The 22457-nt window shown below is 40.6% G+C and overlaps 2 protein-coding genes and 1 long non-coding RNA gene across 3 annotated transcripts in view; 1 reads left to right on the forward strand and 2 right to left on the reverse strand.

Annotated features, from left to right (window-relative positions):
• Window positions 1-4754: 4754 nt before the first annotated feature.
• On the reverse strand, window positions 4755-7637 carry slc25a5 (solute carrier family 25 member 5). The gene is made up of 4 exons (XM_017408510.3): window positions 7429-7637; window positions 5489-5975; window positions 5261-5401; window positions 4755-5175 (listed from the first exon to the last, which is right to left on the reverse strand). The coding sequence occupies exons 1-4, from the start codon at window positions 7537-7539 to the stop codon at window positions 5018-5020; spliced, it is 897 nt and encodes a 298-aa protein (XP_017263999.1). The 5' UTR covers window positions 7540-7637; the 3' UTR covers window positions 4755-5017.
• A 1418-nt stretch (window positions 7638-9055) lies between these two features.
• The window catches only part of slc25a43 (solute carrier family 25 member 43), a 28015-nt gene continuing 14613 nt past the window's right edge, over window positions 9056-22457 (reverse strand). The window contains exons 2-5 of the mRNA XM_017408374.3: window positions 20775-21016; window positions 19579-19751; window positions 11268-11402; window positions 9056-9806 (exon numbers count right to left, since the gene is read on the reverse strand). Coding sequence (XP_017263863.1) covers window positions 9594-9806; window positions 11268-11402; window positions 19579-19751; window positions 20775-21016 — 763 coding nt within the window. The 3' untranslated portion in view covers window positions 9056-9593. The remainder of the gene's footprint in view (window positions 9807-11267; window positions 11403-19578; window positions 19752-20774; window positions 21017-22457) is intronic.
• LOC112450278 overlaps window positions 21851-22457 on the forward strand; it is a 13671-nt gene continuing 13064 nt past the window's right edge. The window contains exon 1 of the long non-coding RNA XR_003038834.2: window positions 21851-21925. This is a non-coding gene — a long non-coding RNA (uncharacterized LOC112450278). The remainder of the gene's footprint in view (window positions 21926-22457) is intronic.

A 22457-nucleotide genomic window follows, 5' to 3' on the forward strand; every position in this document is an offset into this window, starting at 1 on the left:
AAAAGTATTGCTTACCAGAGTAGAGTTATTAATAAAAATGACTTGAGTTTGTGTTGTTTTCTTGTTGAAGGATACCCTTCAGAGGGTCTGAAGAGAAACATGTGGCTCCAGAGCTGCAGGTTGTAGACTCCTGCTCTAAACAATAATGTAAAAATGAATAGAATAACCACTACCAGTGTAGTGATGTAGAGAGGGTGTACTACAGTTACAGTAAGCCACAAAATATACAATAACAAATAAATATATAACTCATAGAGCATAAAAAAGTATTTAATTTGATTTATTTAATTGCCTGGGGTAGTTATTTTAAAAGTTATTGATTGTTAGTGATCCTCCTCTAATTGGGCATAAAATCATAAGACAATTGAATTTTTGAATTACTCTAAAATTAAAAGTGTTAAAAAAAACATCAGGTTTTTAAAAAACACTTATACCGATGTGATTACAGACATCTGTGATGCTAAAGGCTCACAGCACAGATGTTTACTGCATCTGTGTGAAACATGGATCACAGACTTTATGTACTTTTGTATCACACAAACACCCACTTTCTCAAAAAAACAAACAAACAAAAACTACATTTGTCAGATACAGTGAAAGGGAGACTTCTGGGTGAAGCTGGTGGACTTTTAATTCAAATCTTAAAATCACAAACTGCTGGGAAATCAGTGTGATAAACCCAACTTCCAGAAAAGTTGGACACTTTTTAAATATTTTTTCATATGATTTGAACTTGATGGTCTCTGGTGTCTCATATTTGCCATAAAAAACCAACATTGTTTTTTTTTTCCAAATCAAAAGCTGAAATATGAACTCATCCGTCATCTGAGATGAGTTTGTTCAGAGAACCTAATGCTGTTAGCAGATACAAAGATGTCCTCCTCCATGTGTGTAAGACAGTTTCAGGTTACATCTCTGAGTGTACTGATGGACACTGATAGACTTTGATGGACTTTGATGGACTTTAATTGGGACTCAGGCACTCCTGAGTCTTTTAAACTGTACTGATTGTGGTGGATTGACGGTTATTTATTGAGTCCCACTCAGCGCTCAAAGTGGAAAAATGTAAGTGCCTGTCGCATCAACCTCTAATTTGAAGAAGCTTTGGTAAAAAAAAAAAAAAAAAAAAAGAAACACAAGCAGATCAAAATTAAAAATACATTGCTGCCCAAATTTTGCATTTTGCAAAAAATATAAAACTTTTGGATCAAGCTTTGGACCATTTCTGTTTATGTGATGGTATTTTGAGATCTAAAAAACCTACATTTTTCAAACTAAGATGTCATTTTGTTTAGGATAATCCTAAAGACCTACGAAACTTTAATGCCAATGCATTATCAGTTTGGATTCACCTTAAAAATTTATCATCGTGATGTCATACTGGGATTGATGACATCATCATCATGTGATGGCATCATTGATGTCTTTACATTATCACTGAGAAGCTTGTGCAAAAATAAACAAACAAACAAACATGTACCTCCTTGGCAGAGGTCAGTCATATAATACATCTAAACTGTTAATCCAAATCTGTTTACAAAACTAAAAGCAGCAAAAGAAGAAGCATTTATATGACAGAAGAACTCAGAAACTCTTTGTCTTCAATTAAAGAATGAATGATTGTAGCTATTATTGATGATGATAATGATTTAGAATGTCTTGAAGGAATGCATGTCGCCCATTTTAGACTAAAATTGTCTGAGGGACAGAATTGTAGTCCTGTGAATGACATTATGGCACAATTTTCTTTTTCTTTTTTTTAAGATGAAATGTGCTACATGATGATCTCCTGCTGACATGTGATGGTTTGAAACGTTTAACACGTGCTGCTAATTTACTTTAAAAATGCACCAATGCTGAATTTGCCACATGCTTAAAATTAAGGTAAAAGGCTGTTTATGACCACAAGATGGCGCTCTTACCTCTCTTCCACTAAACACTAAGGATAGATAGATAGATAGATAGATAGATAGATAGATAGATAGATAGATAGATAGATAGATAGATAGATAGATAGATAGATAGATAGATAGATAGATAGATAGATAGATAGATAGATAGATAGATAGATAGATAGATAGATAGATAGATAGATAGATTACATGTTGAGGACGATGATCAGCTTCTACCACACCAAACTTTAGGTCATTATTTGTACAATTAGGTGAATTATAGCCATTTTGTGTGGATTTTTTTAGGTTAAATAGCTGTGGTAGCCATCTTGAATCAGTTGTATTTGTTCCTCCGGTGTACAGAAAGCAGTGTGACATAATTCAGACGAACAGCTGAGATTATGTAACAGGCCAGCCGACTCAAAGCTCTTATTGAGTGTGACCTCACTGATCTGCAGCCCTGCGTGTGGACACACACACACACACACACACACACTGATTATCCTGCCGTTTTCACTCCAGTGCAGAGTCTGCAGCGGGCCCGTTTCATTTCCTGACACTTTACACGCCTACTTAATTAGATTTAACAAAGAAATATCTACTCTTTCACCAGTTAGACACTTACAGTCAGCTAAGATTAAACAGACGTAAAGGTTTTTCACATTCTAGTTGTTGGATTGATCGACTGGACACGTTTACACTTCTGCTAGAATTTCATTCATGACTGAGCAACATTTGCCTAACTAAATGAAAGGCATGGCACTCCTTGAATGAATGCATATCGCCCGCTGCCTTTCATGCCAGAGTTTTAGACCAGAATCATGTTATTTTGAAAAATTTACTGAGGTATAGCCATTATTGTGTTGGCAAAACTGGATTAGTTGTGGCATCCATCTTGAATTGGGTTGACATTTACAGTTTATCAGCAGTAGATGCACGGCCAGCGAGAGTTTCATTGAAATCCGTCCAGCGGTTCATGAGATATTTTGCTAACAGACAATAGTTAATGCCCAGGTTTTAGGCAAAGATTCGCTCAGCGTGTCGAGCTTAAAGCAAATGTTGGGGATGATGCTCAGTTGCCACCACGCCACATTTTAGCTCAACATCTGTAAAACTGAACTGTGTTTGCTAAGATTGTTTAGCTGTGGCGGCCATCTTGAATTGGATCGACTCCAAAGGTCAATCAGTTGTAGATGTTCATCCTGTTATTACCGTCGGAAAGTTGCTTTAAATTCTGTTCAGTGGTTTAGACAAATGAATGCACACAGACACAGGCAGAAAACATCTAATAAGTCTCATTTTTTCTTGTCTGCTTTAGGGGGGATTAAAATGTCTTTATGTAAAACAATATATATATTATAAAATTTAAGCAGACTTTTCTGATGGTTGCAGCTGATCGGACCGCTCGTGTTGAACTTGTTAACCTCGTGACTTCGATGTCAGAGTGTCTCTGAGACAGACGGTGTAAAAAAAAAAAGAAATGCTGAGATTCCTGTCGAAGCTGTAAAGGATTAAAGATCGAATAAATGCACTACTTGCTGAGAGTGGCTTTCAGGGATCGACCGATTCACTGATATCACCAGGTCAGGGGTCACGTTCAAGACTCCCAGCGACTGCAGAGAAGAAGATTAGACGAAGTCCAGCTGACATAATTGTGTAACCTGAACGTGTGGCTAAAATGAGAGATCGGGGTCACGAGTTACATGTTCAAAACACATCAAGATGTCCTGGTTTGATTACTTTGAGTTATTCTCATGAAAGATAATGCTTTAGTTAGTGAACTATTCACAGTGACAGAACTACGTTTAATTAACTTTGAAGGCCACAAAATGATTCAACGACCCTCATATGATTCACCATAATTAAGATAAAATCGTGATTTTGTAAAATCTTGGGGATAACTCTCAGCTGCCACCGCACCAGACTTTAGCTCATTATTTATAAAACTGGCTGACTTGTGTTTTCTAAAGTCAGTTGGCTGTGGCGGCCATCTTGACTTAGCTTGAGTCTGAAAGCTAATCAGTTGTAGACGGACATCAAGTGATTAATATGTGAGAGTTACAATCTGTCTTATGGATTTATCTGTTATTTCTTTTCCTTTTCTTTCTCCCTCTTTGGTCACTAATGCTGTTGATACAATTGGAGCCGGTTCTACGACAGTCCCATATTTATCCGGACAGCTCAAGGTCGAACTCGACAGTCAACCGTTACAGAGGGGGCAGTCCACGCCCCGGTTACAGATCAAGGAGTACACCACGTCCCGTCCTACACATGCCACAAGTGCTCGCAAGTCTTTACGCCGAACAAGATCATGTGTCACCCCTACAACACAAAACACCATTTACACACCTGACGACGGCAGCGTAACACTTCCTTTTAGCTATTTTTAACGCGACCACTCGTTTTTATCCTCCTGAAAGGGACCCATGAAGAAACTCCTCGGCTGTGGCGGTAAAGATCTTGTGAGCCCTGTTAGTAAATGGTCAAACAGCTCAAGGACAAAGTCCTCAGCCAGTCAGTCAGTCACACAGTCGGGAGTCAGAAACGGCTCGGCGGGAGATCAAAGTATATTTAGAAGGTTGAAATAATCCACCTCACGATGGGTAATCCTAGCTGCTCCTCTGGGGAGAGTCGTTTGTTCAAATGTTCAGCTCCAGACTACCTGCGTATCGCTTTTCTGGGAGCTGAAATTTTGTCAGCAGGTCAACTTTCTCAGCTGATTTTGGCTCGCCCCCAACTACAACCTGCAGCTCTAAGCTTACGCTTCTCGCAGGAGGCTGCCAGACGGCTTAACCGAAGCAAGGCAGCCGGAGAGCTTAACGATACCCTTCAGACACGGCATTACATTTCAAAACCAGGTGAGAGGTTCACTCAGTAGGTTGCCTTTATTTCTCTTATTCTGGCAAAGTTCTTGAGGTTAGGGAATGAAATTCTTGTGAGGGGTAAAACAAACCAAAAAAAAAAGAACATGGGCCAAGAGACGAGTGCATAACATATTCTCCCGGTAGCAACTAGTAGAAAATACTAGTTGGTCCCTATAAACATAACTCTGTATTTAAGTCCATCCAAATGTACAAGATATGTTACAGTTAAACTTCACAACATGGACAGTGAACAGACAGAATTTAGATGACTTTCTTCAGCTCATCGTACAAGACGAGCACGAAGGCACCGCCCATGCCTCTGAGCACGTTGGACCACGCTCCTTTGAAAAAGGCCTTGCTCCCTTCGTCGCGAGCGATCTTCCTCCAGCAGTCCAGGGTGCCGGAGTACATAATGTCAGCTGGGGGAGAAGAAACGGTGTCGTAAAGACATCAGTAACAGCTGCGATTGTGGAGCGTCGGAATGCACTGCGTTGCGCTTCTTACCTCCTTTGCGTCCGGACTGCATCATCATCCGACGACGGACAGTGTCAAAGGGGTAGGACGTGAGGCCGGCGACGGCGGTCACACTCTGAGCGATCATCCAGCTGACGAAAATGTGTGTGTTCTTTGGGTCTGGAAGCATGCCTGTAAGAGACACCGATCAGGAGGATTAATCCGCCTGAAAGGCAACAGGTTAATGGAGACAGGCGGAGTACGGTGGTGAAAACTCACCCTTTGCTGTATCGTAGATGCCAAAGTAAGCAGCCCTGTAGATGATGATGCCCTGCACGGAAACGTTAAAGCCCTGGTACAGACCCCTGAGGCCATCAGACCTGAAGATCTTCACCAAGCAGTCTCCCAGGCCATTGAACTCACGCTCCGCTCCTGCTTTCCCCACGTCGGCGGCGAGGCGTGTCCTGGCGAAGTCGAGCGGGTAGACGAAGCAGAGCGATGTGGCTCCCGCGGCACCGCCGGACGCCAGGTTGCCAGCGAAGTATCTCCAGAACTGCGTGCGCTTGTCTACGCCATCCAGGAAAATCTTCTTGTACTTGTCCTTGAAAGCGAAGTTGAGGGCCTGAGTGGGGAAATATCTGATGACGTTGGCCAGATTCCCTCTCCAGAAAGAAAGGAAGCCCTGCTCCTTGGGGATACGGACGACGCAGTCGATGATGCCCTTGTACTGCTTGTCAGCTGTGATCTGCTTGCTGGCATGTTGCACCTGTAAGGAAAGCAGAGATACAGCTCTGTTTTACTCCTTATAGCCTCCTTCATACGTCTATTGGACTCTAACTACTTCTGCATACTTTCATTCGAGTATTAAAACTTTCATTACAGCAATTACTTTTGGTATTTAAAACTTAAAACATTTTGAATTATTTAACTTCCCTTTTTTTGTCATAGAAATTATTGAGATCTCAACTAATCTACTTCAGAGTATTTGCTTCAGTTTTAACTTTTAGCTGAATACTGTTTTAGTGATTCTAACGTTTAGCAACTGTTCTGCTGGTTTCAGCTTTTTGATATATACCGCTTTCATTCATTTTGGTTTCTATCTACTGTTTTGCCAATTTTAGCTTCTGGCTATGATTCATCTGGTTTTAGCTACTATTCTGACGTTGTAGCTTTTAGCTACTGTTCTGCTAGTTTTAGCATTGAGCTAGTGTTCTGCTGGTCTTAGCTTTTGGATACAGGTTTTGCTAGTTTTAACTTTTAGCTGTATATTGTTTTACTATTTTTAGCTCTTAACTATTTCTTCTGTCACTTTTAGCTTTTAGCTACTGTTCTACTGGTTTAGGCTTTTAGCTACTATTCTGTTAGTCTTAGCTTTAAGCTTCTGTTTTGGTCATTTACATTTTTAGCTATATATACACACACAGTTGAACTAATTTTAATTTGCCAATTTTATTTTTTGGCTACTGTTCTGTCCAGTTCTGCTAGTTTTAGCCTTTTTCCCCCCTAATGTTTTTTTTACCTAATTTTATTTAGCTTTGGTTCTGATTGTTTTCAGCTTCTTCAACAAATTTCATCAGTCATTCAGTACTCAGCATTTTCACAGAAAAAAAAATATTTTTTTTTTTTTAGTTTATTCAGTGTCTTTTCTATTTTGTTTACATAATTCAGTTTTCCTCAAAGCCTGTCTGGCAGACGGACACATTTGCATGCATGTGCTGAGTGAGGGATTTACGCATCCATTCAACAGTTCCCACCCCGCCGCCTCCGCCTCCTCCTCCTCCTCCTCTTCTTGCTGCTGCATCCAGGCCTAATGCAGCAGCGGTGGCAAACCATGGCGCAACCCTTGCTGTGACCTTGTCTGTTTGCTGTCAGCCCAAACTAATAACATGTCACAGAGGAGCAGCACTTTTAAACACTACTGGGACAGTAAATAATCATAAGGTGCGTGTTATGAGACGTCCCCCCCAGGCTTTCAGCTCCCCTGTTTGGCCTATTATTACATAACAGTTCTGTTCACTCCTCATCCCGTGTCTGCACCAACCTCAGACAGACCGAGCTGCTAAGATTTACTATTTATAGCCCTGTTCCTGCTTTTCCCCCCACTGCAGCATCCATACATTATCTCCGGACGGAGTCATTCGTTTTAGGTTCGCATCCATTCATTAAAAGCATCCCAACAGCCGCGTCAACGGCTGGCGGCGGAGGCGAAGGGCACCCACCTGGAGGAGAAGTTTGACCCTCTCGATGGGGGCTACGGCCGTTTTAGAGATGGCAGCGGCGATGCCACCAGCCAGGAAGTCCTTGGCGAAGGAGATAGCCTGTTCACTCATCTTCGGGGTGTTGTCAGCCGCCTTCCCGTTACTCGCTCGCTCGGTGGGGGCACTTAGCAGGTGCAGACGAAATGGCCGAAGCTAACGTACACTTGTGGGGATTTTAAGGAGGCTGAGCGCGAGAGAGAAGAGTGAACTTCGACTCTCGTTTCTCATTGGCCGGTTGACGGGGGTATTGGGCGGGGCGTGTGACGTCACTCTACTCGAGTAGTTTTCATGGTCACTCACGAATTTAAAGGACAAACGCTTTTTTTCTTTTCCTTGTTACACATAAAAAACCGGGGAGGTAATCTGTTACTGGACAAGTTGTGGGTAATTTTACTGGCCGGAATTTTAAGGGTAACTTAGAGGAAACGGTTGTTTTGTTTTAAAGGTCGTGTCAGTGCGAGGCGGCTGAGGCCTACCAGACATGGTGGGTAAAGGTCATCCCATCTGTTGACTGTCACCGTGTTTCCCACACTGAGAAGGACACAGTTCAGTCAGCTGACTGCAAAACCTCCTCCATGTCACCTTAAACTGGTTACAGAAAGAACAAGGTGCACTAAGCACTCAGACATTTAGCAAATATAAGCAAAACAGGAGCAAAGTGCAGACAGTTTGACAAAACACCATGCAAATGTCTTCGCTTATTGCTATTCTCTTTATTTATTTTTTCTTCCAAAAGCCCGGAAAGATGATTTTTTGTAATATTTATCAATCACTTGTGAAAAGGCTGATGAATGTTTGGAGTCTGCTCAGTTCAAGATGGCCACCATAGCTAACTGAACTTAAAAAACACACAAAAATGGCTATAACTCAATTAATTTCATAGCTATTGAGGTACGGTTTGGTGTGGTATTAGCTGAGACTGATCCCCAACACATATTCTGAGTGCTAACAGATCGCACAAGATCTCTAGCAAACTGTCCCTATCATCACAGGATGGATTTGAATTAAACTTTCAGCAATTATTAACTGTATGTACCTTTACAAGTGATTAACGTTTGGGGTCAACCTAGATCAAGATGGCCACCACAGCCAAATGACCTTAAAAAAAAAAAACAATTTTAGCTCCAACAAGGTGATTCCCAAAAAGCTATTAGCTGAAAACTTGGTACACAGTAGATGATCAATAGAAGGATTGTGGTCCTGTTCTTAAAAACACAACTTTCTGATATAAAAATCACTTATTTTGTCTTCCGTCTGTCCACTTTCCTCATTTTTTTTAGGGTTAGAGGTTATTGACAGAAAATGAGTAAAAAGGAGACAAAATTCTAAGAAAAACTTTGAAAGACCTGAAGGACTATTGATCAAGACCACTTTAGAAGATTACAAGAAAGTCTGGCTCTTTGGAGGCAAAGTATAAAGAAATTAGGGGGGTGTAAACGTTTTGCACAGTACTCTAAAAGTAGAAGTACAAAGGTGTTGAAAGCTTTAAATTATGCTTGAAGGTACTGTGGAAGAATGGCTTCTGTTAAGGAGTTTGTCAGTTTTTACACCAGGAAACACCTCTGTTACATCGTTCATTTTTTCAGTATTTCCTTTCCAAAATGGATCAAAAGACTTTTGTAGAAGTTCACCCTCTTTTCTTTAAACTTGCTTTAGAAATAAGTAAAGTTATTTGGAAAGAGTTTTGTCCATTTGAAGGTTTGAAGCAAAAAAAAAAAAAAACTCACTGATCATAGTTTCATCAAAATGTGATGTTTGAAAATAAACCTTTTAATATTCTTATTCCTTCAATCATAATCCCCGCTGGCAGATTTCCATGATTGTCTGTAACCGGCTCCGTCTCGTGGAGGATCAGAACGTTACAATCATTCAGTTTTAAACCTATGTGAGAAGGCAGTGGAGCTAACTAACAACTACACAAATAAATATTCAACGCTTCAAGGCACGAGTTGATGCATAAAAGCGAGCAATTCTTGAACATATAACACTGAGATAAAAATGACACCATTCTGAGGAGGTAGAAAGTCCTTGAATCATAATTTTTCTTACATAATTGCTCAAGTCTTTTGCTGGTTTTTAAGTCTGCTTCTCTTCTTCTTTTTTTTTCAAACTTTCCATGTGACGCTTCACCAGCGGTTTCCCAGAGATGACTCCCCCGACCCAAAGTTCCTGTTTCTCAAGTAGCGGCGCACCTCCTCCAGCTCGGACGGCCCGAGGCTCTGGTCGACCCCCGGCGTCAGCTGGTAGCTCAGAGGTGAGACGATGTAGCCGTTTCGGTAAAGGCAGACCTGCTTACACATCTCGAAGCAGGTGAAGAGGAGGCCGAAGTAGGGAACAATCTGTGAGAGGACGGCACAAAGGGTGAGTGTTTCAGGGTAATAAGTATTTTACCTGGTGACTTTAATTATTGTTTGAATGCTGCACTCACCCTTTTATTTATTTATTTATTTTTCAAATTAAACTGCCCCACATGTTTTGTGCTATTTGAATTATCCATATATCAAAACGTTCGGCTCAAACAGGAATAGTGTGCTTCAGCTTTAGTTTTTTGTAACTTTTATAGTTTTCAAAATGTTTGACTTTATGTAAAACAAAATTCTTTAAACAAATACAAAAGAGCTCTTCGAAATCCTTCATTGTTTTTTAAAATCTGTTTCAGCATACTTTTGTTATTTTTCTCTTTATTTGCTACATGTAGCTACCATTTTGCTAGTTTTAGCTTTCAGCTACCTCCCTGCTACATCTTGGTTTTAGCTGCCGTTCTGTTACTTCTATTTTTTAGCTACTGTTTTGCTACTTTAAGCTACCATTCTGCCTCTTTTAGCTTCTAACTACAATTTTCTTTTTTTTTTTAGCTTTCAGCTACAGTTTTGTTCATTTTAGCTAATTTTTTGCTAATTTTAGGCACTGTTCTTCTGCTTTTAGCTTTGAGCTACAGTTTTGCTACTTTAAGCATTATCTACCATTTTACTTCTTTTAGCTTTTAACTATAGTTTTGCTCATTTTAGCTTCAGGATCTGTTTCACTACCTTTAGCTACCATTCTGCCTTTTTAGCGTCTTACTCGCATTATCGTTCGTTTAGCTTTCAGCTACAGTTTTGCTAATTTTACCTATTGCTTTAATGCTAATAGCTTTAGCATCTGTTTTGCTACTTTTAGCTACAGTTTTGCTAATTTTAGGTACTTTTGCTTTTCCTGCTGTTCTGCTACTTTTAGCTTTAAGCTAACATTTTGCTTCTTTTAGCTATAGTTTTGCTCATTTCAGCTACTGTTTTGCTAATTTTAGCTTCAGCATCTGTTTCACTACATTTAGCTACTGTTTTGCTTTTATTTTTTTAGCTTATGTTCTGCTCATTTTAGCCCCTGTTCTGTTTGTTTTAACTTGAAAAACCCAGTTTTACCCTCTTTAGATTTCAGCAGTCACATCGCATTTTCACAGAAAATGCGATTTCTCCAGTTAGGTTTTTAGCCACATGTGATCGATGAAGGCCGTCAGAGTTTATATAGTTCATCATTTTAATTTAGACGGTCAGGTGTTAAACAACGTCCAGCTCTGAAGATATTTACAGCTGACATTGGAGAGTGGAGCATGCTGTTCCACCTTGTTCGTGGTATTCCTGCAGCGCACACACTCAACATGACTTTCCACGCCCTGCCCCCATTCCCTCCTCTGGGTGTGCCGTCGTCAGAAAGTCACCCATGTTCCTTTCAGCCGGCAGGAACTGTCGGGCATTCTGGCCATATGAATCAATGTAACGTCTACGACGGCAGTAACTAATAATGTTGGTAAGTGGACGCACCTTTATTGTGTTCGCTGTGAGTCCGTTCCACAGTGACAGGACGCCCTTGTTTTTAACAACCTGTATGAAACAGTCCATCATTCCCGTAAAATGAACGTCGACGCCACCAAAATGAGGCAGACGGGCACTCTGCGCCTGATGGGAGAAAAACAATGACAGTGAAAATAAGTCAGTCAGCAAATCGTTACTGGTGTGTCAAGAAACTAAAACCTTGGAAGGTTAAGAAAAGGACACGACACGTTAGATTGTTCATGTAGGCAGGATGATAAACTACGAGACATCTTTTTAGAATTTCTGAAGAAAACTCAGTTTGGAGACTTTCTGCAGTTTCTGCAAATAGACGCACTTTTAAATGAGAGATCCTTTTCTGAAGACGCCCATTTGTTTTATGATGATGAAGGCAAAAGGGCAATAATGTTTGTGTGTGTGTGTGTGTGAGGGGTGGCAACATTTCTCATAAACGATTGGACCGTTTTAAAAAAACTTGCATGGCTTTTTAAGATGGCGGCGTAGCAAGTGGTCGACTTCGTCTAGCTGCGCACCACATGTTCTGTATTTGAGCAGACTACCACCCTCCTTCTAAGATTTCTCAACTAAATGAGGTGATACGATCGCTGATGAACGCTTCTTCGACTTACGCCAACATTATGTCGCCCAAAATTCTTAGGAAAATCAACAAGACCGATGAAGGGGAGTCTAAACTGGCTAGCACAGGTAAAATGGCTAACGCGGAGCTAACTGCTGTGCTACCAGCGGCTGGTGGGGCTGCTGCGCTCGATCCTGCTCTTCGTCAAGTCATTGAGGAAATCACTGGGAACATCTCATCAGTGATTTCCCAGAAGGTAGACATTCTGACTGAAATGCTTAAGAGCCAGGCCACGGAGTTAAAAGTGCTGGTCGGACGCATTACAGAGGCTGAGGACAGGATTGCAGTTCAGGAGGACGGCCTGGACCAGGCCACGGCCCGCATTGAAAAGTTGGAGAAAGAAACCCTCATGATGGCTCAACGAATTGATGACATTGAAAACAGAGGCAGGAGAAAGAATATTCGGGTGCTCGGTCTAAAAGAGGGCGTAGAGGCTGGCCCTGGAGCCCTACAATTTTTGGAAAAATGGCTGCCTGAATTCCTAGGAGTCGAGACCAAGAGCGGCCGGATCAAGCTTGAGAGGGCGCACCGCACACGAGCTCCACAGCCCGGGCCGACACAGAGATCAAGACCAATGCTGATCAGATTTCACAACTACCGGGATCAACAGCAGGTTCTCGAAGCAGCGCGGCGTGCGGGGAGCGGAGATCAGCCCCTGATGTATCAGAACTCCAAGATCATGTTCTTCCAGGATTTCTCGGCGGACACCATGCGTAGGCGGAAGGGATTCGACGCGGTAAAGAGGCGGCTGAGGGAGGCAGGTATCCAGTACTCCCTTTTCTACCCGGCTAGGCTGAAGATTATGCGCGATGGTGATGCAAAAATTTTTAATTCGCCGGACGGAGCAATGGAGTTCGGAGGATGAAAAACTCCTGCCGAAGTTCTGAACCGGTCGGCACCTGAGGTCGACTCTGTAAGCTTGCTCTCTTTTTTTTATTATTATTCTCGTTGTCACCCGTGAGAACAAGTGATGGGAGTAATTATTATGACTATGACTCTTTTCAATCTGTTCTGCTCAGCTGCATTTTTTTTATGATCTTTTTTTTTTCTGTGGTGCGCAGCAGCGGGGAATGTGTGATGGACTTTCCCTTTTGGGTCCGTCTATCTGTGTGTGTCTTCACCAGGGAGATGAGACACACGGGTTTAGTTAAGGTAGGGATGGCCCCCGGTGGGTTTTGGGGGAATGCGCACCTTGAAAGCGCTTTTTCTGTTCTGTTTTGTTCTATCTTGGTTCTAGTTTGTTGGTTTTGTTTGGTTTATGTTCAGCTCAACACGTTGCAGTCCTTATACTTAATCATTAGTTGGGTGGCATCACATTACTACATTATAACTTTAAATTATAAATGCTAAGAATATGTACATGGAACATTAAGGGAAGTCATTCACCAATTAAGAGAAGAAAGGTTCTTCAAGCCCTAAAGAAGGAAGGTGTAGATATAGCGCTGTTGCAGGAAACACATTTAAACGACTCCGAACATTTAAAGCTACAACAATGCGGCTTTGAACATGTTTTTTTCTCCTCTTTCACTAACAAAAGTAGAGGAGTCGCAATCCTTGTTAAAAATTCAGTGCCCTTTAAAGTCATAGATTGTACTAAAGATGAAAATGGGAGGTATGTACTTGTTAGAGCAATGATAAATGGAGAAGAATTTGCCATACTGAATGTTTATTTTCCACCGGGCCATCCTATTAACTTCTTAACAGGAATAATGGCAAAACTTATGGATCTCTCTCTTGAAAATGTTATCGTAGGAGGTGATTTCAATTGTCTTAAGAATCCATTGATTGATAGGCTTCCAATTAGCCCCCTTTCTATTTCAGGTAAATCAAAACAGATCTTTGATCTCTTTGAGGAGGCGGGGTTTGTGGATGTATGGAGAAAACTCCATCCTGCTGGAAAGGAATACACTTTCTACTCCAACCCCCACAAATGCCACACACGTATTGACTATTTCTTTCTCCCTAAAATTACGTTAGGACAAGTTGCCTCATGCAAAATAGGACACATTGTTATATCCGATCATGCTGCAGTGTATCTAAATTATACCGTTAAAAATGCTAAGACTCAGTCAAATCACTGGAGACTAAATCCTTCAATTTTAAAAGATGAAAAATTCGTGGAGTATTTTCGAACAGAGTTCAAACAATTCCTCGCTATCAATTCTCCCTCTGCTAGCAGCCCCTCCTTGCTTTGGGACACAGCCAAGGCATTTAGTAGAGGATTAATATTATCATATATGTGCAGCAAAAAACGAAGAATTGCAGAACAACAGAACATACTGGAAAGAAAGCTTAAACTTGCAGAGGAAGAGTATATTAAAAAACCCTCGCAGTCCAAGCTGGGAGAGCTTAATGCTATCCGGTGTTCGTTGAACACAATATTGACACAGAACGCTACAGACAAAGTCAAATTTGCTAAACAAAGATTGTTTGAACATGGGGATAAACCAGGTAGATACCTTTCCTATCTTACAAGAGCGCGAAAGTCCTCCCAATCAATTGCTTCAATTTCTGACCAGAAGGGTTCGTGTTCTACAAACCCAGAGAAAATAAATGCAATTTTCTTTGATTTTTACAAAAATCTGTACCAATCTGAGCAATGTGATAACTCCCAGTCTTCAATGGAGACTTTTTTCTCCAAAATTAAGCTGCCCATTTTACCAGAGGACAAAAAAAACGATCTAAATGCAGAAATATCAGAGGTGGATGTGGAAAGAGCCATCAGATCTCTCCAGGGAGGGAAGGCACCAGGCCCGGATGGGCTCACTTCAGAATTCTATAAAACATTTATGGATCTGCTATCAAAGCCCTACTTATCCATGCTGAATGATTCACTTGATACAGGTGTTCTCCCCCCTTCCCTCCGAGAAGCAAATATATCCTTAATTCTTAAGAAATCAAAACCTCCAGAAAACTGTGGCTCTTACAGACCCATCTCACTACTTAATGTAGATCTAAAAATATTGTCCAAAATTTTAGCAAAACGCCTGGAAAACATTCTACCCCTTGTGATAGGGATGGACCAAACAGGTTTTATTAAGGGGCGTAATTCCTGTAATAACCTCAGACGTCTTTTGAACGTGATTCAGCTGTGTCAGCGGCGCGCGATGGATGGTCTTGTAGTCTCCTTAGATGCAGAAAAGGCGTTCGACCGCGTGGAGTGGCCATTTCTTTTCTATACTCTGCACCAATTCGGTTTGGGCCCCAACTTTATCAGCTGGATCAAAGTCCTCTATAGTCGTCCTTTGGCTGCGGTTATTACGAATGGGCTTAGGTCTAATAATTTTGAGGTGGGAAGGGGAAATAGGCAGGGCTGCCCCCTTTCCCCTCTTTTATTCACCCTTGCAATCGAACCACTGGCCGAAACAATTCGTGGCGATCCCGCTGTTACTGGTATTAACACTGATCGGGGGACCCATAAAATCTCGTTATATGCCGATGATGTCTTGTTGTTTCTTTCCAGACCTGTCACTTCGGTCGAAAGAGTCATCACAATTATTAACCAGTTTGGCTCATTCTCGGGATACAAAATAAACTTCTCCAAATCCGAGGCCATGCCTCTTGGTGGACAACTTTATATCCCTAGTTCCCCCTTTAAATGGTCCCCTGCAGGATTTAAATATCTCGGTATATCTGTTACACCTTTCTTCGATCAGATGTTTAAAACAAACTTTCTCCCATTATTTGAAAAAATTAAGCTAGACCTTGAACGTTGGAGTGGTCTTCCCATATCTTGGCTGGGCAGAATCTCGCTTCTTAAGATGAACATTCTTCCTCGCTTGTTATACCCAATCAGGATGATTCCTATTTTATTTACTCAAAAGTGGATCCAAAAACTGAAGAGTTGGTTTGGTTCCTTTATCTGGGCCAAAAGAAGGGCATTCATAAAAATGTCAACATTACAGTTACCAAGAGACATGGGAGGCTTAGATCTCCCAGACTTAAAAAAATATCAAGTGAGTGCTCTTATTTTATACGCTCGAGAATGGATATCTGATAACCCATCCACAGTCTGGCTAGATGTAGAAGCCTCGTTATGCGACTGCCCTCTTAAAAGCTTGCTTTTTCTTAAAAATATGAAAACAATAAATAAATTTTGTAACAATCCAATTACTGTGAATACAGTCAAGGCCTGGAGGACGGCCCAACACATCGAGGGCAGAACTGGGAGGACGTCCTCGTTCACACCCTTTTTCCGAAACCCCGATTTTCTTCCGGGTATGTTGGATGCGGGTTTTGGGGAATGGGTGGATAAGGGTATCTCCTCTTTAGGTTGTCTTTTTAAGGAAGGGATCCTCATGTCTTTTAATCAAGTTGTGGAAGCCTTTGGAGTAGGGAAAAATAATCTCTTCCGTTTCTTCCAGCTGAGGGACTTTATCAAAAAAGAAACAACTTTACTCAGGGACTCTGAGGTTTCGGGCATTGAAAAATTGCTTACCAGTACTCGTGAAGTGTCACTCAGTTTATGCTACAAAACATTGAAATGTCATAAGCATCACTTACCAACTCTGGCCCAGGCCTGGGGAGATGAGCTGGGCATCGAGATCACTGATGAAATGTGGAACAGTATATGGAACTCTGCCAGAAAAATTTCCATTTGTAATCGCTCCTGGGCGTTGCAACTTAAATTATTACATAGAGCTCACCTGGCCCCAAATCGGGTTTCTAAGTTTAAACCAGGGTCCTCTTCCCTGTGCCCTAAATGCAAAATACATGAAGGCAACCTCACACATTGTCTTTGGTCATGCCCTAAAATCCAGTTATATTGGGTATCAATTCTGGCTGAGATTAGGAGAATTATCAAAACTAATATCGATCTTGATCCAGTATCTCTTCTCCTTGGTCTACCAAATAAACATATTCAAAATCAAAACATGAGTAAACTGTATAATGTCCTTACTTTCTGTGCTAGAAAGAATATTCTGTTACAGTGGATCTCTAATAAATCTCCTACTATTTTTGGGTGGAAGAAACATGTTTTGGAATATATACCTCTTGACTTCCTAACATGCCTAATCCACTCTAAGACGGACACTTTTGTTCGGATATGGAAGCCCTTCTTGGACTATGCTGAAGGACACGTATCCACCATCTTGTCTCGAGCTTTTACAAATGCTTAGATGTGATCGATACAATGTCGGAAACATGTGTGCCCCCTCACCCCCCCTGTCTTTTCTTTTCTTTTCTGTCTCTTATGGACTGGACTGTTGAGCTCTTGTTTTGTTATGTGTTATGTTGTTGCTTCTCTTAAACAAAATTAATAAACATATCTATAAAAAAAAAATAAAAAAAAACTTGCATAAAATAATCAATAGATGCACATCTATAACCGATTAACCTTTGAAGTCAATTTGGTTCAAGATGGCCGCCACAGCCAGCACAACTGAAAAAACACAAAGATAGCTACAACTCAGTCAATTTTATAGATATCGACCTAAAGACTTTTTTGACTTTTAAATATTTTTTTAAAATCTACACAAGAAATAAACAGAAAGAAACATCCAATCAAAGAAATAAGAAACATTTCAGATCTCACAGAGTCTCTCCGGAACAGTTCTGGGAAAATTTCAGGGCTTCTGTGGAAAATTTCTACCCTTCAGAGTGTGTGTGAAAGCTGCTTTTGTTTGGTGTGTGTTTGCTCCTAAACAAACCATCGCCAGTGTCTTGAGATGAGTCGCTGTAATCACACGTCGCGACCTGTTTAAGGACAAGCTCATTAAAATTCATTAAAAGTCTTATTATTGAAATTAGAGGCGTGTAAATGTGGTTGATGAATTTCATCACCACTCAGATCAGCCGGCGTGAAACTGCACAATCCTCTCTTTAATTGAGACTGAATGTCATGTGACGTGACAGTGAATATGTCGTTTTCTGTTTTTAATTCTTGAAGGAGGCTTTCTTCAGCTCTGACTCCCATGGATTCTCAGATATTTAACCTTCCGTGGTGCCGGTGGCACCTTGAGTGTCTTTGACTTCACGCCGGTTGTGCCGTAAACCGGGCCGGCCTTCATGTGGGCGGTTAGGACCTGCTGAGGTCACATGCGGGTCTCTTGGAATTTGTAGTAGAAACACCAAGCTTGAGTAATAAAACTAAACTGCACAGTTTTTATGTTGAACCATTACCCAAAGCTTCAGGGAACCACCTCAGATTTAACTGTTTTTTTTACTATATTCCTAATTAATGTTTAACCTTCTGACGATAGAGAGTGAGTGACTAAATTAAATCTTTAAACATTACTGTTAATTTAATGAACTGGAAACGCAGCTCTCGGTGCTCCTACAGTCGGACAGCTATTGTCTATCTTTAGAGAACTTATCTAAAGCGTGGGCAGACCTGGGACACATTCACATTCCCAGCTGCTGTTAAACCTTCTGGTATCTAATAATAGGCAGTCGAAACCCGGATATAGTACTCTGTCCTTTGCGCAGCCATTGTTTCCTCTGTAACGTACAGAAGACGTCTCAAAGTTAACGTAAGAGAAACATGATACACACACACAAAGTATCTGATTATTTCAAGTTTATGTGCAGTTATTTGATTAAAGAAGTGTGTTCAAAAACTAAAACCACTCTTAATCCAACTGTCCTTTTCAGTTTCAATAAAAAGCCAAGCAGGTCTGTTGTTAAGTGGTATTATATAATTTTTAGCTCCATGACTTTGACAGATCTTTACTGCTCTCTAGTGGAAGGATGGTGGTACTACACTGAGCACACATGATCTACAAAACAGCTGTAAATTCACAGGGGAGTAGTTGATTTCATAGAAAGACACGAAAATAACTTCTTGCATTCCTTTGTTTTGTAGTTGAAAACATCTTTAAACCATAAAATGTGGGCATTGATTAACCTCAAACATCTAATAATCCTGGTTAACTTGGATCCTGATTTAGTTTTGACTACAGATCTGGTTTGAATTTTATCTAAAAAAAAAAGAAAAGAAATACTGAAAAGAGGATGAGGGTAACTTTACTGATTAATAAATGTCTCGTAAAAATAAATAAAAAGTACTTTTTTCCATCACTCTGAGACTGTAGTTATAATTTTTAGATGGAAAATAATCGGAGAAGAAAAAATAAGCAACTTCATCCAGTCAGACATATAGTGAAATATGGAAGAAATATCAATAATAATATTACTTTTTTGTCCCAAATTTATGACTATAAATTAGAGTTTTTATATTTTAGTCTTTTTTTGTGTATAAGTGATGTTTTTTGTCTCTTTAATGACTAAAACTTACTTTTTCTTGCAATAATACCCATTTGCTCAACCTATAAATTGTAACCTTTTTTTTATTTTGCCCATGTTATCCATCTTTATTCGCAGAGGGCTGGTGCGTATCTCCAGCCGTCATTAGTCGAGGGGCGGGGCACACCTGGACAGGTTGCAAGTCCATCACAGGACAAAGAGACAAACAACCTTTCACACCCACAAACATTGGGACAATTTGGAGTCGGCCAGTTAACATAACAGGCATGTTTTTGTCCTGTGGGAGGAAACCGGAGTACCCAGAGAAAACCCACACATGCAAGTTCTGTGCAAGTCGAGCATCGAACCTATAACCTTATTGCTCTAACCACTGCACCACCGTGCCGTCATACAACATCCATAACACACAATACAATCAAAGGCCTTATCCAAGAGAGGAAAAAGGTGCTAATAACCTACCTGCATTTTTCGTTTTACAGTTTCAAACGGGTATGAGAGGGTTTGAGCCACTCCTGCTGCAACACAGCCGTTAATGAAGTTCTGAAGGGGAGTGAAGCGAGAGGGTGTCTCCTGCCAGAGCTTGTCCAAGTTCATGTAGACCACAAAACATCCGATGGAGAAAGGAAACGCGCCTGTGGACAGATAAATTATACTGTTAAATACAGGGATGGAAATTAATTATTTTTTTTTACCAGCCACTCAATTTTTTTTACCAGCCACTGTTTTTTGTTGTGACAAAAAGTAATTTCATATGATGATGATGATGATGGAGGTGGGTGGAAGCAGTTGTGGTACCCTACAAGCTGAACAACACCTCTTTCTGGACACTGCATGAAAATAAGTAGAACTTAAAATAAGTAGTACTTTTCTTATTTTTTATTTTTTTTATTTTAAACCAATAAAAGATGCATATCTGTACATAAAAAAAAATCAGACAAGTAAAATTATTTTCTGTGGAGTGTTTTTGAAGTTTTTTTTGTGCTTTTGTAAGTTTTTGTATGTAAGTTGTGATGTTTTTCAGACACTTGCTGCTTTTAATGCATAGATCTATTTGTGCTACCCGCTTATATTTACCAGGTATGAATTTGGAGACATTTGTTCTTTTTTGACAAAAGTTACCAGGGGGAACCAAATATTTCAGCCGTCTGAAATAATCGGTTCCCCCTCTAAAACACAGGACAAAAATAATTTACCAACAACTCCTTAACTGTGTTTATTCCTNTTTTTAATGAGAAATATTTGCCCCTCTAAACAATTCTGTTAATAGATAAGTCATTATTTACGGAGACGCAGGGGGAACCGTATCTGATGGGGGAAGGCGGCTCGACGTAACAGCAGCAACTCGAGCACATTGCTGCCCCCTATATGTCAAGAGGACAAATAACACCTTTTCTGTTTAAATTGCCAACCTGCCACAGTGGCGTGTGTGTTGATCAAATTCACACGCCACTTGAAATATTTACCCGCATTTGGCCGGTGGCGGGTGCTAATTTCCACCCCTGGTTAAATGTATTAAAGCTCATCAGTGACATGTGTGAAGCGGGGAGGTAAAATATGGCTGCTGCTAAACACAGGAAGTCAAACAGAGATATTTCACCAGATACTGAGCACGCCTGATAGGGAATTAATTAATTCGTAAGAACGTGCATACGCACCCAAGACTGTGAGGGGAAATCCTCTGTAGAGAGCGTGCAGCCCTTCGTTCCTGTAGATCTTAGCGATGGTGTGAGCGACGCCGACATACGTGCGCTCTCTGCAGTTCTGAACAACGAGCCTGGTCTCTGCCACCTCCAGCGGGTACGTGACCAGAGCCGCAGCGACGCCAGCCAGACCCCCGGCGAATATGGCCCTCCACTGGGAGATGAAGCCGAACTCATCTATATGAAGGTGGACTATCCTGCACACACGGGAGAGCAACATGTGCAGTTAATATTATATTATTTCATGAGATGGTAACAGTAATTTTCATTGTGAACATTCAGGTTGAGTTTATTAACTCTTCTATGCACCTTTTGTCTTTTAAGTAATTAGTGATATACTAAAAATACCAAAAATAGTTTTATTTATTCATCACATGATTAAAAAGCTTTAAATTTGTTGTTTTTAGCCACTCAAAGTGAAGGATTTTCTTATATTTTGTTTGACATATTTGAAGCTTTAATACTTTATGATGTGACAAACTTTTATTGGTTTCTAAGAGTCTGAATATGATAAATATCTCTTTATTTGACTTTATTTACTACTGTAAACCAGTGCTTTTCAAACGTTTCAGCTCTGGACTGACAAAATCACATCGGCAGAGGCTTGTGACCCCAACAATCCCTGGAAGACGTAAACGAACATCATTAAAAACAACAACAAAATGCGGCATAACACAAACTTTTAGCAACGTTTATACCACTTTATGACTACTGTTTTCATTTCTTTTAATAATTATGGCATAGATGGCATCTCAAGGCGCTCCACATTAGGGCAATATTAGGAAACCAGGCAATCATGATATTATTGTTCAGTACTTTGATAACAGTTGCGATAAACTCTCGTTTTCCTCTTCTTTTTTTTTCTACTTTCATCACGACGCTCACAAAACTCCTCCTGAGTGTCGCTTTAGGATTTCAGCTGCGTTCAGCTAAGGTGGGGATCCATCTGACTGCCAAATAAATTACTGGCATCTGGTTTTGATCTGCGATTTATTGAAATACTTTTCACACTCTGACGCCATGACAATATACTTTTGGTTCACTGTGCAGCTCTACTCCACGAAGCCTTCTGCAGAAGAGCACACATTGTGACGGTGCGGCGAGAGGTTGGAGAAGGAGTTAGCAGCGGCCGTTAGCCACTCTAACCCAAAACAGCAGGACGCACTTTTGAAGTATTCCACACTTTCGATTTATTTAACTTCGTCCACGTAAAGCCAGATCTCCACGGTACTAAGCATTATATTTCCATACATGAGAAAAGTAACGTTAGTTTACCGCTCTGCACCTCATCATCACCTATCTTCTCTTCTACAACAAAACGGAAAACTAGTTCTTCTTCTGTACAATAGTACAACAAAGGGAGTAGGCGCCCCCTTGTGGTGATACCTACTCATCTCTAGGAACCAAACAGCATAATGACTGTTACATATGCCCCCCAGGTAAACAAAGGCTGTCCTCAGCCGCACACGACTATAGGCACCAGTACAGAATATAGCAAAGCAATACATAGCCATAAAACTGTAGTTACACATGGGGCAGGTATCAAATCACACCTGTATACATATCTGTGGATAATGGTAACACACAGTCAGCTTAAGTCCCAAAATGCAAACATACAATCAGTGTGAAACTCTTTTT

The sequence above is a fragment of the Kryptolebias marmoratus genome, linkage group LG9 (genome assembly GCF_001649575.2).
Source record: "Kryptolebias marmoratus isolate JLee-2015 linkage group LG9, ASM164957v2, whole genome shotgun sequence".
Classification (NCBI taxonomy): Eukaryota; Metazoa; Chordata; class Actinopteri; order Cyprinodontiformes; family Rivulidae; genus Kryptolebias; species Kryptolebias marmoratus.